General features: G+C 36.6%; 3 protein-coding genes across 10 annotated transcripts; all 3 read right to left on the bottom strand.

The window, feature by feature from the left end:
- Positions 1–3235: 3235 nt before the first annotated feature.
- On the bottom strand, positions 3236–5115 carry LOC137940205 (patatin-like protein 1). Its single transcript, XM_068785140.1, has 7 exons — positions 4978–5115; positions 4719–4900; positions 4348–4534; positions 4107–4268; positions 3672–3974; positions 3399–3574; positions 3236–3314 (listed from the first exon to the last, which is right to left on the bottom strand). Exons 1-7 carry the CDS (start codon positions 5113–5115, stop codon positions 3236–3238), a joined length of 1227 nt encoding a protein of 408 aa, XP_068641241.1.
- A 1730-nt stretch (positions 5116–6845) lies between these two features.
- Positions 6846–13301, bottom strand: LOC137941174 (pentatricopeptide repeat-containing protein DOT4, chloroplastic-like). 8 transcript variants are annotated; one of them, XM_068786474.1, is made up of 7 exons: positions 13183–13301; positions 9420–13007; positions 9109–9210; positions 8481–8709; positions 8151–8353; positions 7391–8053; positions 6846–7200 (listed from the first exon to the last, which is right to left on the bottom strand). In XM_068786474.1, exon 2 carries the CDS (start codon positions 12861–12863, stop codon positions 10941–10943), a length of 1923 nt encoding a protein of 640 aa, XP_068642575.1. In that variant the 5' UTR covers positions 12864–13007; positions 13183–13301; the 3' UTR covers positions 6846–7200; positions 7391–8053; positions 8151–8353; positions 8481–8709; positions 9109–9210; positions 9420–10940. The 8 variants fall into 8 exon arrangements, with proteins under 8 accessions (XP_068642575.1, XP_068642577.1, XP_068642579.1 ...); XM_068786476.1 differs by having other exon boundaries at positions 7387–8053; positions 8481–9210; XM_068786478.1 differs by having other exon boundaries at positions 6846–7189; positions 7387–8053; positions 8481–9210.
- Positions 8041–9438, bottom strand: LOC137940204 (methionine aminopeptidase 1D, chloroplastic/mitochondrial-like). Its single transcript, XM_068785139.1, has 5 exons — positions 9420–9438; positions 9084–9210; positions 8511–8709; positions 8146–8306; positions 8041–8053 (listed from the first exon to the last, which is right to left on the bottom strand). The coding sequence occupies exons 1-5, from the start codon at positions 9436–9438 to the stop codon at positions 8041–8043; spliced, it is 519 nt and encodes a 172-aa protein (XP_068641240.1).
- Positions 13302–14976: the final 1675 nt, after the last annotated feature.

Raw genomic sequence — 14976 nt, 5'->3', positions numbered from 1 at the left:
ATCTAAGTATTTTGTGATTTTTGTTGATGATTATTCTACAGTAACTTGGCTTTATTTAATGAAGGATAGATCAAAAAATTTATCTATCTTTGAATAGTTTTGTGCTATGGTTGAAGATCAATTTAAAAAGAAGATTTAAAATTTCAAGTCAGATAATGTTAAAGAGTAGTTCTCTTCTCAGTCTCGATCTTTATGTCAAAAGAAAGGCATCATTCATCGATACTTTTGTGTTTACACACCTCAACCGAATTGTGTATCAGAATGAAAGAATAGGCATCTTGTTGAGGTTGCACGAACGATTATGTTATCCATGAATGTACCTCATTATTATTGGTCTCATGCTATTCTCACTACCTATTTCTTTATTAATCGGATGTCTTCTGGTGTTTTACAAGGTCAAACACCATTCTCTAGATTGTTTACAAATTTATTTGCCCTTTTGTTCCTTCCTTGAGTGTTTGGATGTGTTTCTTTTGTGCGTAACACTTTCCACATCCAAAATAAGTTTAGTCCTAAAGTAGTTAAATGTGTCTTCCTTGGTTACTCTAAAACTCAAAAAAAGTATTTTTGTTATTCTCCATTTAACGAAAAAATATTTATCTCAATAGATGTTACTTTTTTTATGAACAACCTTTCTACTCTAGTGTTTTTGTGCATGGCTTTGAGCCTATCATAGGGATGTTGATACCTTTAATTCCATCACATCAACTTATTATATATGATGAGCAACCCAGTGAGATCTCGTCTCCCATTGTTAATCACTCTCCTCTAGAGTTCTTTGATGGTTCTGAGGTAAGTTCTAAAATCCATCTTCTCTTGTTGTGTTGGCCCACCATATGGCACAAGACCTATTGCTCTTCGTAAGGAGTCCCGCTCCTCTTCCTCTCACCCTCTTGAACACTTTTTTTTCACTCATAGTTTTGTGTCTTCTTCTAGTACCCCTGCCACTTATGAGTAGGCCCATCTTGATCCAAGGTAGAAAGTTGCCATGGGCGAATGCAATATATCAGAATAACATTTGGAATTCAGTCGTACTTCCACCCAAAAAAAAAGTGCGCTACAAATGAGTATTTACCTTAAAATATAATCCGAATGGAACAATTACTCAGTATAAATTAAGGTTAGTGCTGAAGGAGTATACTCAATCATATGGCGTTGACTATGATGAAAGTTTTTTACCAATGGCGAAGTTAAATGCAGTACATGTTCTCGTATCCCTTGTTGTTAATTTTTAAAGCTAGATGTTAAAAACGTTTTCCTTCAAGGTGACTTATTTGAGGATGTGTATAAGATTCAACCACCTGGTTATGTGGTTGAGGGGGAGAAAATATATTGTCTCAGAAAAACAATTTATGGGTTGAAACAATCCCCTCGTGCTTGATTTGATAAATTTACCAAAGTTGTGGTAAAACTTGGGTTTTAAACGATGTGTAAGTGATCGCTAAAAATGGAACACATAGCATGATACTTGTGGCTATTTATGTAAATGATAATATCATCACAAGAAGTAAGTATGTGGGAATTCAACAAGTTAAGGAGAATTTGACCAAAGTGTTTCAAATCAAAGATCTTGGAGATCCTAGTTTCTATTTAGATGGAGATAGGTTGTGATAACTAGGTAGTGATTTTTATTATGAGGAATCCAGTGTTTCATTTTACTGGAATTGTTGAGTGAGAATATTTATACTCCATATGTATAGTCGTTTAAGTAACATGGTGATATTCTTACAAAAGCTCTGAATAAAAACTTTATATTCATTTAAATAACAAGTTAGGATAGTTATGTTTAAGTGCTTTGGAGATGTACTTGTAATTGTATGTAATTACATAATCAGGGAAATTTTATTCGGAACGAGAGGTTGCACGTTTAGCCTTCTCTATCTGCCAAGCTCTTTTAAGTCTTCTCTATTACTTTATGTTTTCTAATTAATTTCCACATAATGCAAACGAAGTTGAAATTTGAAACAACCTTTGTAGTTGGATTGCAAAATACCTCCATGTTTCAGTGCAACCATTCCACTTCATCACCTGACCTCGGAATCTCCGGCGTAAGGGCCATCTCCATACTCATCCCAATAGCTTCGCTGAGTAGGAGAAGGAGATATGGTTGTTGTCGGAGAGAAAGGTCAAAGTTGGCGATAAGGACGGCCATAAGAAGCAGAAATACAGCATGGGAGACACCATTGTTCACCTCAATACAACCGAATGCTTGCAGTGTAGAATGAGATAAATAAATAATATGATACTTTACATTCATTGATACCATTATTTATAGGTTACAGAATGATAAGGTTTTACATGGTAATGATTATCTCTAAGAGAGTTTACATGATTGTAGAATTACAAGTATACATAACTATAGAGTTACAAATTGAGACAATCTCAACTTCTCTTATCCTCATCTTCTTTATCTCTATCATGCCCCTACGAGATGAAGCTCCGAGAGGGGATTCCAATCTGGTCTCCAAGAAGAGGAAGCGTGTTCAAGAAAGCGGTTTGGTGAAAACATCTGCTAATTGATCAGCAGATGAGACATGAGTCACCCGAAGAACACCACTCTGAACGTGTTCTCGAATGAAGTGGTAATCCAAAGCTATATGTTTCTTGCGTGAGTGAAAGAGTGATATTCACATGGATCGGTGAATATCGTGCCAAACTGAAGTGTGAGTGTAGATGATGTGACAGTAGCCGAGAGGAAAGACACAGAGGATCACCAATGGGAGAGTGTGTCAGATGAGGGGCGGTCAAGATGAGACTGAAGTGAAGTGAAGTGAAAGGGAAGATAAACTCAACAAATTGAACATAGGATAACAAAGACTTTACATTCATTGATACCGTTATTTATTGGTTATAGAATGATAAGGTTTTACATGATAATGATTATCTCTAAGAGAGTTTACATGATTGTAGAGTTACAAGTGTACATGATTGTAGAGGTACAAGTTGAGATAATCTCAACTTCTCTTATCCTTATCTTCTTTATCTCTATCATACAAAACATGGCAGAAATGTGCAAACAGTTGCAGAAAACAATTTTGATTAAACACCCAAGTGAAAATTAACTTTCATATCTCCACGAATGAAATGACACTCACAAGTAAAAATTGTAAACCATTGAGGACCCAAATACAGGTTGAATGGCTTTCAAAACTAAATTATTTATGATATAATGATTAAATAGCATATCGTGTTCCTATATGAGAATCGAATTGTCTACGACGCTTGATGAATATGATCACTTCTTAGAGTCAAGAGAGTGCTGCGAATAAGTTTGTTTCCTTAATCTTCTTTCTTCGGACAGTAATTTGGCAAACCTGCAAGCATATTCATGTTATCAAAACCAATGGTGAAAATCAATAAGATTTGTACACAAAGAAGTCAGCTTGATTTATTATCACCTTATAAGAGCTTCTTCATTGGTGCCTTCGTTTTCAATTGGGTTCAAGATACCAGTGTCCAAATTCATCCTGGATACAGGTTTCTGCAACAGCCTTTCTCCTATCCTTACTAGATTCTCTAAGTTTTCCTTTGTAGCAATATCAGCAGAGGATGAATCACCAGTTAACATATCATCCTGCTTGAATTTGTTCGTCATAGCAAGCCATTAGATAACTTCCAAAGGGAAACAAAAATATATCGATGAGATCATCAGAAACTTAATCAAAATATACCTGGATTCGAAGATAATTATGTTCACAATGAAGGGAATTGAAGAGGATTAACATGTGGTAATCAACCATTTCTACACTGGCTTGAGTAAACATATCAATTAAAGGAGAACCACCATGTGTGTATAACCAATCCAACACTCCCCACTTTGAAGCCATTTTTGCATTATATTTCATCTCTTTCTTTGAGGTTCCTGTTCCTAGTGATATCACCAGAAATCTCCCATAATCTACAGTGTTACTGGGTAGGTAATCCACTTTGGCCTTTAATGACTCACTCATGAGCAACCTCACTGCCACTGATGTCTGCAAGATATATTCCACAAGAACATAATCATGTATTGACTGAGAAAACCTTGATTCTTGATGGTAAGATCACAATCTTTGAACTAATTATCTCTTATTAGATTAAGTCAAGGCCCAAATCGGCTTTCTTACGGGATTATTTGCTGCAATTGCGCCATCGATGAGATTGAACTCCTTGACATTGCTCTTAGAATCCTTCGTTTCAAAATAGTGTGCCGGTAGATATGTTGGTGCTGATGAGCTACCAATGCAGATATCTGATAGTAAAGCATCCTTAGAAGAATCATTAACAGCCTGTATTTCCACAAGAACATTAAACATGGTTTACAGTGTATTAGTAGTTCTATAGATAGAGTGATGAGCATTTCCTTACCTCATAGGAGGAGAAGACGATGGGTTGAAGCTTTTTTATGTCAAACGTTGGAATGACAACATTAGTAATAGTCTCATGCAGCCGCAAGCCACCAAGAGTGTCTCGGGTAACTTTGCGAAGATTTTTACCGTCGTATTTGGGTCCAAGTAAAACCTTTAATTTCGTAATTATCGAACTAAACTGTCCTCTAGAAAAGCATTTAGAATCAAGAAGTGTCACCAATGATAGTTGAAAGGAGCTGGTTTTACCTAGTAAGAATTGTTTATACTTCACACTAGTTTTTTTACAGCATTTTTATCTATTTTCAAGATAGTTTGATTCAGGTTACTTTAACAAAGAAAAAAGGAAAAAAGGAAAATGATCGAGCTTACATGCATTGAGGGAATATTACTGGGCTAAATTTGAGATAGAAAGGGATGATATCCTTTGCTACAACAAGAGGACGTCCGTTATGCCCTGGAGCAGCCAACATTGCTGTCACTAGGCTTCCTGTGCTTGTTCCTGCTATCACATCAAAATAATCTGCGATTCTTGCTTCTTCTCCATCTAACTCCTGATTCACAAAAACAAAGTAATTATAAACAATCCCAACATTGAGAGAGAGAGAGAGAGAGGAGAGAGAGAGAGAACTTGAAGCTTGGATTCAAGGAAGCTGAGGATAGTTGCAGGTATAATGCCTCTGATGCCACCTCCATCAATGCTGAGGACAGTGATTTTATGACCATATAATGGAGGTATATTTGGTTGATTAGGGAAGCTTTCCTTCATGTTTGAGAATGTTGTGAAGTGAGAAGAAGATGAAGAGGAAGAAGAGGTCATTTCTTTAGGAAGATGTGAGTCCTCTTCTACACTAGATTTTTTCTGATCTTTATAGAGGGAATTGGAAAAGGAAACTCACATCAACTACTCATAAGCAATATCAGCTGGAATGGAGAAACTAAATTATCTTCTTGGCTAACTTTTTGAAGACCAACAAGTAACCCTCTCTAGCAAAATCTCCAAAGCCTTCACCTAGTGAATTCAATTTACGGTATCCTATGTAACAAGTATAATATCTTTCTTATTGTAAATCTATTCTTAACAATATTGGCAGATACGTTGTGGCATTTGTTTGTATAAACTTAAAATCAAATAAGGTGATTATGGTTTACGGAATTTCATGGCGGTGAACCTCCTGGTGTTCTTCATGGAACCCTTCAGTTGACCTTTCAATCTTCTCATGCAAATTAGGGTTTTCTTCCTGCACGCAAAATAAACCAACCATGTTCCTGCTCACTGAAGAAGGAAATCTTTCCTTGCTCACGCAAAGTAAGGATTGTTTGACTCTTGCACGTAAAGGTAATATCCCAATATGAGAACACGCAGTAATAAGAGACTTCAATGGCTCTTCCAAGAGTATTAACAGAAAAGGTCTACTCTTTGCATCTGTCAATCTCATTCTTAACACGTAAACCTGGGAAGAACCACTCTCTCTCTCTCTCTTTCTCTCTCTTTCTCTCAAATTTTCTTTACACTGTAATTAACCTTTTCAATCAAGAGTCAGGCGTGCAAGAAATTCTCCTCCGAGTTCATTCTGGCCAAAAGCTGGAGTCCTTTTTTAATGGAAAACACCCAGAAGTAGTCAGAAGCGTTATCATGTCTCTGTTTTTTCAATTTCAGTTCCTTACGTTTATTGAGTAAACTCTCATGGTCTCTGCCATCGAAAAAGCTTGGAATAGATAACAGAGATCTCGCTCAAATTTTCTGAAAGTAGATGTGGACTTATCAACTGTCATCACGGATAAAGAAATTCCCTCAATTAGACGCATTCCAGATCAAGAAATTTTCTTTTGTTCAACTGTTTTACCAGTTTGCTCTGATTACTCAAGTCTTTAATACTTAAAATAGCTTGAATTTGTGTAACTAATATTCGTGCTGATCTTTGTGTATTAACTTAGATTAACCTTAGTCAAGGTAAGCTTAATTAGGTGTACCCAATTTTATTTTTTACTATCAAAATTGAATTGAATGAGTTAGAAATTGTTTTCAATCATCCAAACACTAATCAATATGATGTGCAGATAAAAAAATTTATTTACACTATAATCAAGTTACCAACTGGATTAACCTTTCCTATGCACTTGCCATCCATACTTTTTAAATGGAAATTTGTCGATTAGGTAGTAAACATGATCACTTTCTATTCTCTCCCACAAAATCTTTATAGTACAATAAAAGACGAGATAAACTTTTTTAAGTTGTTCAGATTTTGGTCTACATGTCCGCATGAGTGTCCAAAAAGAACTTTTAGATTTCTTCCATTTGCTACTCACAGTCCAAGTGTGTAGAAAATGAACTCAAACCCATTGACCAATGAGAATGACACTTAATGGTAAATAAAGAGTCATATCATAAATATGACACTTATGTAATTAATTTATGATTTATGTTTCTTATTCACTCTTACTAGGGTGAAAGGTATTATTGTAATATTAATACTTTTGATATTTATAAATACAACTTAAGGGAAAGGGTGAAAAAAATTATTACCCTAATCTTCCTCTTCTCTTCTAAAACCTTCTCTCCACATCTCTTCTTTTATTCACCCCCTTAATCTTATTTTATTATAATTATACATCATGGAAACTTAAAATTCAAAAAGAGGCAGTAGTAAATACACAAAATAATGCTCAATCGAAGGATTAAGAACTTGAGGAGCTTTGGGTGAGTCTAGCTTTGAGTCAAGATTTTAGACCCATTTTCTGTAACTAGGATAGAGTGCTCAAACTGGGCAGACAGGCTTCCATCTTCAGTCATCACTGTCCAAATATCATCCCACATGACAGGGTGAATCCAAACTTATCTGCATGATCACTGAATAATATCTCTTATATGAATAAAATCCTGAAAGTTAAAAGTTATTATTCTCAAGAAAAGATATTAACTTGTGTTAGTCAATAATGAATCTAATATGATATTATGGAAATAAGTTATAATTGTCTTTTCCTCATAAGAATCAAATGCACTTGTGTGAATTCCAATTCTAAAACATGTCCTTACATACTGTATTATTCGGCCAATTCTTTTGAGCTCCACACCTGATGCACAAATTGATATTGCATTATCAAGGCAGTCCTTGGTTACCTGAGATGATCAAAGTTGAATTCTTCTTTCAGTTAAACTGGAAAGTGAGGAATTAGAAAGTAAATAGCCTACAAGTAAAGATTTTAAAGTCATTGTAATCAAGAGGACCATTAGCACTATTTACGAATAAATTTGGAAGGGAAAAAGGGAGTATTGACCTAAATCCATCTAAGCTTAGGTGCACTCAATTTTTAATTTAACCATCATATTTAAATGAAGTGGCCAAAAAAGTAATTTTTATTATACATTAATTTATTATCTATGCATTCATGATTTATGTTAAACTATTTTTTTATATTTTTATAAACTTTTAACAATAAAATGAAAAGAGTGGCATGGTTGTAAGTATAATAAGGTTAATGACATTCTTGTGAATAGTGTGGCTTTTCTAAAGAGGAAAATCTTGGGTACAGCCTCCTTTCCCTAAATTATGAATCAGGAGGGAGGAGGAAGAAGAAAACATAATCAACTCATATGAAATTGCAAAAGAGAAGGAGAAAAGACCCCCTAAACCCAAATCAAATAAGGAGCCAAAAAGGACAAGGAAATAAACAGTAACTTCAATGTTGATTATGTCTCCATCCTGTGAACAAGTAGATTTAAGCACAGTTAGGGTACAAAAGTATTTCAATTACAGACAAACAAATCATTAAATAACTGAAAGAATTAGTGTACAAGACCTCAAGCTCATGTGAATCTGGAATCCCATGGCAGATGCATTCATTTACTGATGTGCAGACACTCTTGGGGAACCCACAATAACCAAGAGGTGAAGGATAAGCTTTAATCATTTGGTGAACTGCTTTGTCAATTTCATCAGTCTTTACACTTGGTTGCTAATAACATGAACAGTCTGCTGAAAGCCAAGGGGCAAAATGAACTCCTATTCAAAGTAGCAAGGAGCAGTATCAAATAAACTTCTAGAAGTATCAATCAGTAGATAAAAAACAACCCCAGAATTTAAGTTCCTGTGAGACATCAAAACCGAATTGTGTTTTTAAAAGTATCACCTTAACCAAAATGCCAGCCTACTCCAAAACCTGAGTTGCAAATGGCCCTGGTGCTCTCATGCACTCTTTTCCGTTCTTGTCATGCACTTCAAGCCCTTCAGATATTCCAGGTGACTGCCTCAAACCAAAATATGGCAACCTGATTATATGATCAGGAACTGGCAACCGAGGAGAGACTTTTCCAGGTCTTAGACGTTTACGCTTATTATTAACCAAATAGTCATTTTGTCTGCAAGTGAACCAGCATATCAACACCCTATCTATTATAACATGTAAAAATATGTTAAAGATTTAACATTATATCAAAAAAATTATTCATTGTCTCCAGTTGGTAATACTGAACCTAACAACCACTCTCAGAAACATCCTCCATCTCAATACTTGATGTATAACTAATCAAGAACACAACTGATAAGGACTAGGCTTGACGTAAAGGGCCATAGCCAGAGCAAGCTATGGCAAAAAAAAAGCCAACAAGGATACAAGTTGGGAGCTAGAAAGTTTTTTTTTATGACCAAATTAATCAAGTTTCATTATCAATGTAAATTAAAGAGGAAACTCTCCAAACTTGGCTGAATTCAGAAAAGATAAATATCCTGCAACCTGACAGAGGTAGGTAATGCATAACCTGACACAACAAGAAAGACAAGGAGAACAAAACTTTTATTGGAAAAGAGATTCGTTAAGCCAGAGAACGCTCTTGGTAGCTGCATTGATACATGCTTGGTCCCTGTATACAGAACAATTTAACATTAAATAACTCATGCCAGTTGTTTGCTTCGGAAATATCAAAAATTTCACACTTGCATGTAGCAGTGGACAGCCTATGTTTGCTAACAAGTACCAGTTGTACAAACTGCAAAATAATCATAAGCTATTTCCCAACATCATGCGAGACAAGCTGATAAATGCAAACCCAAATTCAAAATGACCACCTACCCTGAACTTCTGAAGCCATGGACCAGGACTGACACGACAATCCCAACTCTGTCAGACAAGACCAGGGATCAGACTGGCATTCGCTCAGGGGAGTGGGCACTACAACAGACATGTGATTATGAACAAAAAACAACTTTTGTTATTGTTCAAAGACTAAGAGAAGATAAGTAGTAGAAGCAACGATGGCGGAGTTGAAAGTGTTCCTCAAATGGCCTTGAACCCTTCATGAGCAGATTTGCAGCCTCCTTCATTCTGAGGGTGACTTGGCTGTTGGTATTAGTTGGGCTAGTGAGAAAAAGAGTCCATCAGGCCGTTTCTTGATGTACTTGGATGAGATTGAAAATATTTGTGAAAACTTGAAGTCTCTTGTTTGCATACTCCTAGGAACACCAATAGCATTGCTGATGCATAGCCTAGGGAAAGGGGGGATTTAACACCTTGCTATCAATACCTCCTTCCCCATTCAAATCTCCCTGATCTCTTGTAATCTCTCATTTGTAACCTTCTTCTCTCACGAATTTCTTTAATTGAATCCTCACTCCTCATTGTCAATTAAAAGGAAGGAAAAAAGGCTTAAAGCCAGGCATATTATTGGATTATTTGCATACTCAAGTTCATGTTATAAGTGGACAAAAGAGGAGTTTAGCTCAAACATGTTGACATTCTCTCCTTTGCTTCCCTCTTCTGCACATAACTTTCTTCTCTCTTCTCTAGTTCCCATTGTTCCGCTAATATCCAAAACAATAAATACTAAATTGGTCAATGACTCTACCAAGCTTTCTTCCTTGCTTCAGCTGCATTTCTGGCATTGACCTTCTTACCAGCAGGTTTGCTGTTTCCTCAATGTGATGTGTGTTTGGGACAAATGAAAAGAGCCTAAAGGATCCAATTAACCGAAAAAGATTTCCAGAACGTATGCATGACCATAAACAGAATTTGAGTACAGTAATTGGAGTGAAAGCACCAAAATAGACCGAGTATGACAACTCCAATGTATATATTAGGGAAAGAACAAACATTTTCCATTAATAAAGTCTCCACAGATCTTTTTAGTTAGGAAAAGCCATCAATTACCATCTCATTGGATGGACTCAAATGACACCATGCATGACATCTCTTTGGGAAGTGGTTATAAACCATAAACATTTCTCAGTTTTTCACTTGCTACATTTTGCACTTCCCCCACAGCTTGTGTACTAACAAGCACAGCCAGGTGTAATACAATAAGCAGTCTAATCAGCATATGGCCTTCTATTGGGATGTTGTTGCAATAAACCATGACAGGGACAATAGCTTTGCTTTCTAACTGTTTTTCTTATCTGAAATTATGGTGAAAGAACAACATGAAATTGAAGAAAGGTCAGCCACATTCATCAAAAATGTGGTAGACCTATGACTCTAATTCTTTGTCAGTGTTCCAACATCATCATTCAATCAACCAAAGCCATGATGCATATTTTCCACTTCAATCAACCTTGACTTCACCATAGCTCTCATAAACAGATCATGTTGCCAAAGAAGTCAAATTTTAACAACTTGATTAGTCCCCGTCACAGATTCAACCAAGCTATACCCAGAACGCTTTTTCAATGCTCTCATCTCCATCAGCTTCCTCACTCTCAAAGCATCATCCTGCTTGCCAACAATCAAATATATATTTGACAATGTTACATAATTTCCAGTGTTTTCAGGTTCTAACCTAAACAAATTCTCTGCAGCTACCTCTGCAATATCCAAATTTTGGAAAAATTGACAGGAAGCAAGTAAAGATCCCCAAATGCTTCCATTGGGCTCCATTGGCATTTCATTTATGAAATGAAATGCATCTTCAATTCGGCCATTACGAGCTAGGAGATCCACAACACAAGCAAAATGCTCCATAGAGGGGGTAATCCCAAAGTCAACATTTAAACTATTGAAGAGTTTGAGCCCTTCATCCACGAGACCTGCATGGCTACAAGAAGAAAGCAGACAGGTGAATGTCACAGTATTTGGTTCAGCACCTGATTGTCTCATTTCTTGAAGAAGCCTTAATGCAGCTCCACCATGGCCGTTCACACCGAATCCTCCTATCATGGTATTCCAAGTGATAGTGTCCCTTTCTTTCATGTTTGAAAACACAGAATAAGCAAGTCCAACAGATCCACATTTAGAGTACATTTTGATTAGAGCATTTTGTACAGAAATAGTTACATCATTAAAGCTTTTCAGTACATGGGCATGGATTTGTTTTCCAGATTTGAGATCACAGACAGGCAAAATGGTAGAAACTGTGATTTGGTCACATTTAACTCCTTTAGAGTGCATATCAAATAAGTATTTGCATGCAGCATCACCCCTTCCCAATTGAGATAACCCAAAGATGATTGCATTCCATGTAACGGTGTCACATTTATTCATCACCTCAAAAATTACTTCAGCATCCTTAATTCTCTTACACACCAAATACATTGCCACCAAGGCGGCTCCAGCTGAGAGATGAAAACCAAACTTTTGAGTTTTAATCCCATATCCATGGATTTCTTGTCCATTCTTAAGATTCCCTAAATGCCGGGACGACGAAAGAGCACAAGAAAGAATGTCGGTATCGGGAAAAACAAGTCCCTCTTGTACCAGTTTTTTGAATATGCCCAATGCCCTTTCATGCTTCCCACTTCTTGAATAGCCCAACATCAAAGACGTCCAAGAGATAATATTTGGCTCTTTTATCTGACTAAACACTTGGCAGAGCTCTTCAATGAGCCCCATTTGACTACATGCATCCAAAATTGTGTTCCAAGTGATTAAATCAGCTTCAAAACCTTCTAATCTCATCACTCTTAGAAGCTCTTGTGCTGAATCAATCAGCCCATTGTGCACATAACCAGATATAATGGAATTCCATGATAGAAGATCCCTTGCAAACATTCCATCAAAAACCTGTTTAGCACTTTCAATATCATGACATTTTGAATACATATCGATCAAAGCATTTGAAACCTGCAAGATGGGTGCTGTCCCAAACTTGATCACATCTCCATAAACTCGATTTCCATCCTTCAAGGATGACAGGTTTGCACAGGCCTTAAGCACCGGGGGAAAGACATATCCATCGGGTGCCATACCTTGTGCTCGGATGTCCTGATACATTTGGAGGCAATTATCGAACTCCCCATTTCTACAATAGCAGGCTAGCACTGCTGTCCAAGCAAAGACATTTGGTCGTGGTAATTCATCAAACAAGTGGAGTGCAGGAACCAAATCGTCACAATCAGCATAAAATTGAATCAATTTGGTTGTTAAATATGGAATACGGCTTAAAACTTGAATGATTATCTGGAGATGGATTTGCTTCCCTTGTTTTATTGCTTTTGAATTGGTGCAAATTTGAATAAGATTGCTGAGATGTGTGAGGACGCTCTTAAATGGATACTGGAAGGGGAGAAAGCTGCGGACAGAGAACATCTTCCCATCAGAATCAGTCCCCTCGGAGCATCTCAAACTTGCAGAACAAGTGACGACGTGAATGTTTTGAAACAATCTCAAAGCAGGACGTAGTCTGCAGTTTTTGACAAAGAGGACAAAAGGAAAGTCACGACCAACTCGTACCTAGAAAGAATGAAATGGTTAATATGAAAACACATAAAAGCAAGAAAAACATCCTCAGAATAATATTATGAATATCCCTTGGATACATAGCATGTCAATGACTGGTTGAGGTACCTCCCCTCATGTCCCAAAGAAGAATAACAAAATAACGTAACGAGAAAGATGAAAAATGTACCAAAGTCTAGACTACTTTATCCATGCGCAGAAGAATAAACACAACAGCAGCTCGAAGTTTTAAAAAAAACTGAGTGGAGTCAAGTTCGAACCCGTGCAAGATTCAGCTTAGATTGACATTAAAAGTTCTATCCTCGAGCTCGAGCTACAGGTTAGAGTGAGCCTTAAATTGAAGCTCAAAAATTCTAAATGAGTTCTAGCTTGAGCTCTAATTCGAGTTTATCATACATTTAAAATTAGAAAAATAAATAAAGGATTAGGTGATGAACTCGTATTATTGTAGAGGATTCTAAGACTTTCCAACGGATTAGACTAATGTACAATAACTAGTTTGATAAACTTAATAGAAATAGTAAAATTCTCTAGCAATAGTGTTTATTCTATTGACAATCAATAACACCGATGTTGAGGAACCAGAAAGGATTGAACGATTGATCGACTTTGAGGTTTGAGGTAAATAAGAATAATCATCAATCAACTAAAGAGGAAATTAATGAGATCAATTAGGATAAAAGGTATTTTTATTAAAAAATCAATATTAAGAAAAAAATTTAAACTTAGCTTATTAAACTTAATGAGACTTATTCCAAGTAGAGCCGAGCTCAAGTCAAAATTAAATTGAGCTGAGTTTTTTTTTTTAACCGAGCTCGAGCAGCTTGTAGAGGCTCAGTGCCACTCCTAATTGTAGGAGTGCATCGAGTCAGGTTTTACGAGGAATTTGATCTGACCCAACCTAAAAAACTTGGGTTTAGGATTCTAATTTCACCTCGGGGATGGAGCGAAGAAAAAAACCCGCCAAGTTTAAACCTGGCTTGAACCCGACCCATATATAAGATTGAGATATAAAACATGGTTGACACACGTCGGGGATGGATCGGGTTTACAGGAACGAGGGGGGACGGGGTTACAAGGACAGTGATCGAGTCTAGGCCAAGTTTACCATTAATATATGTATCAATTTTATCAGATTATTATTATTATTTAAATAATAATAAAATAAGACAAAATTTAATCCAATTAGGTGTTCAGATAACTTTATAGAATAAATCATGTAATGATTCATTAAATAAAATAAAAACAAGTATCATCTTGCATAATGGAAAAGAGAAGGCTAGATAATAGGAGTAGGTTGGTGGTTTGATGGTCAATAAAAGTGAAATATTCGTTACCATTAGCTTCACTTTAGGGGACATAATGCTTATCAATGCCCTCTATTTTCTCCAATGGAATCAAAGCCAATTAGTGACATGAGACTTACTACCAACAATATAAAATCAACATCCAAAACGTGACATTATATCATCCTAAAAGAGAACAAATTTCAAAAACCCACTTGGCCACATTTCGATTGCTTGCCCGTTTCTCACGTGCCACAGTTCTCATGGGCATTCAGATGGGCTGGCAAAAGGCCCACCATCCCACGTGACACCACTTTCTTGTTACAAACTCGTCGGGTTCCGTGTCCAGCTTTTTATCTCGGGCCAGGGGCCGTGAGCCGCAAAGCTCCCTTTTCAGAAAGACGGAACGAGAGAGAGAGAGAGAAAAATAGTTAAAAAAACAGAGGTGATTGGAATCTCTTTCGTTGAAAAAAACGCTCCCCCATTCGTTCCCTCCATTTAATTCATGAAACCATTTTGAAAAATGATTCCTCTGATTCCTTCTTCTTTCCTCTTCGTTCTACTGGTTGGTTCTTTAGAACCTCTGCGAAGTTTTGAAAGAGAGAAGTAAACTTCATGAAAACTAAGCTACGTTGAATCTGTGGGGTGGGTGGGTGGGTGGGCGGATTGAAAGAGTT

Source organism: Aristolochia californica, unplaced genomic scaffold (assembly GCF_029961685.1).
Source record: "Aristolochia californica isolate CCGP_79_NKW_82.1479 unplaced genomic scaffold, dmAriCali1.0.hap1 SCAF_9, whole genome shotgun sequence".
Taxonomy (NCBI): domain Eukaryota; kingdom Viridiplantae; phylum Streptophyta; class Magnoliopsida; order Piperales; family Aristolochiaceae; genus Aristolochia; species Aristolochia californica.
Note: the sequence above shows the minus strand (reverse complement) of the source record. Positions and strands in the feature narration are given on the sequence as shown.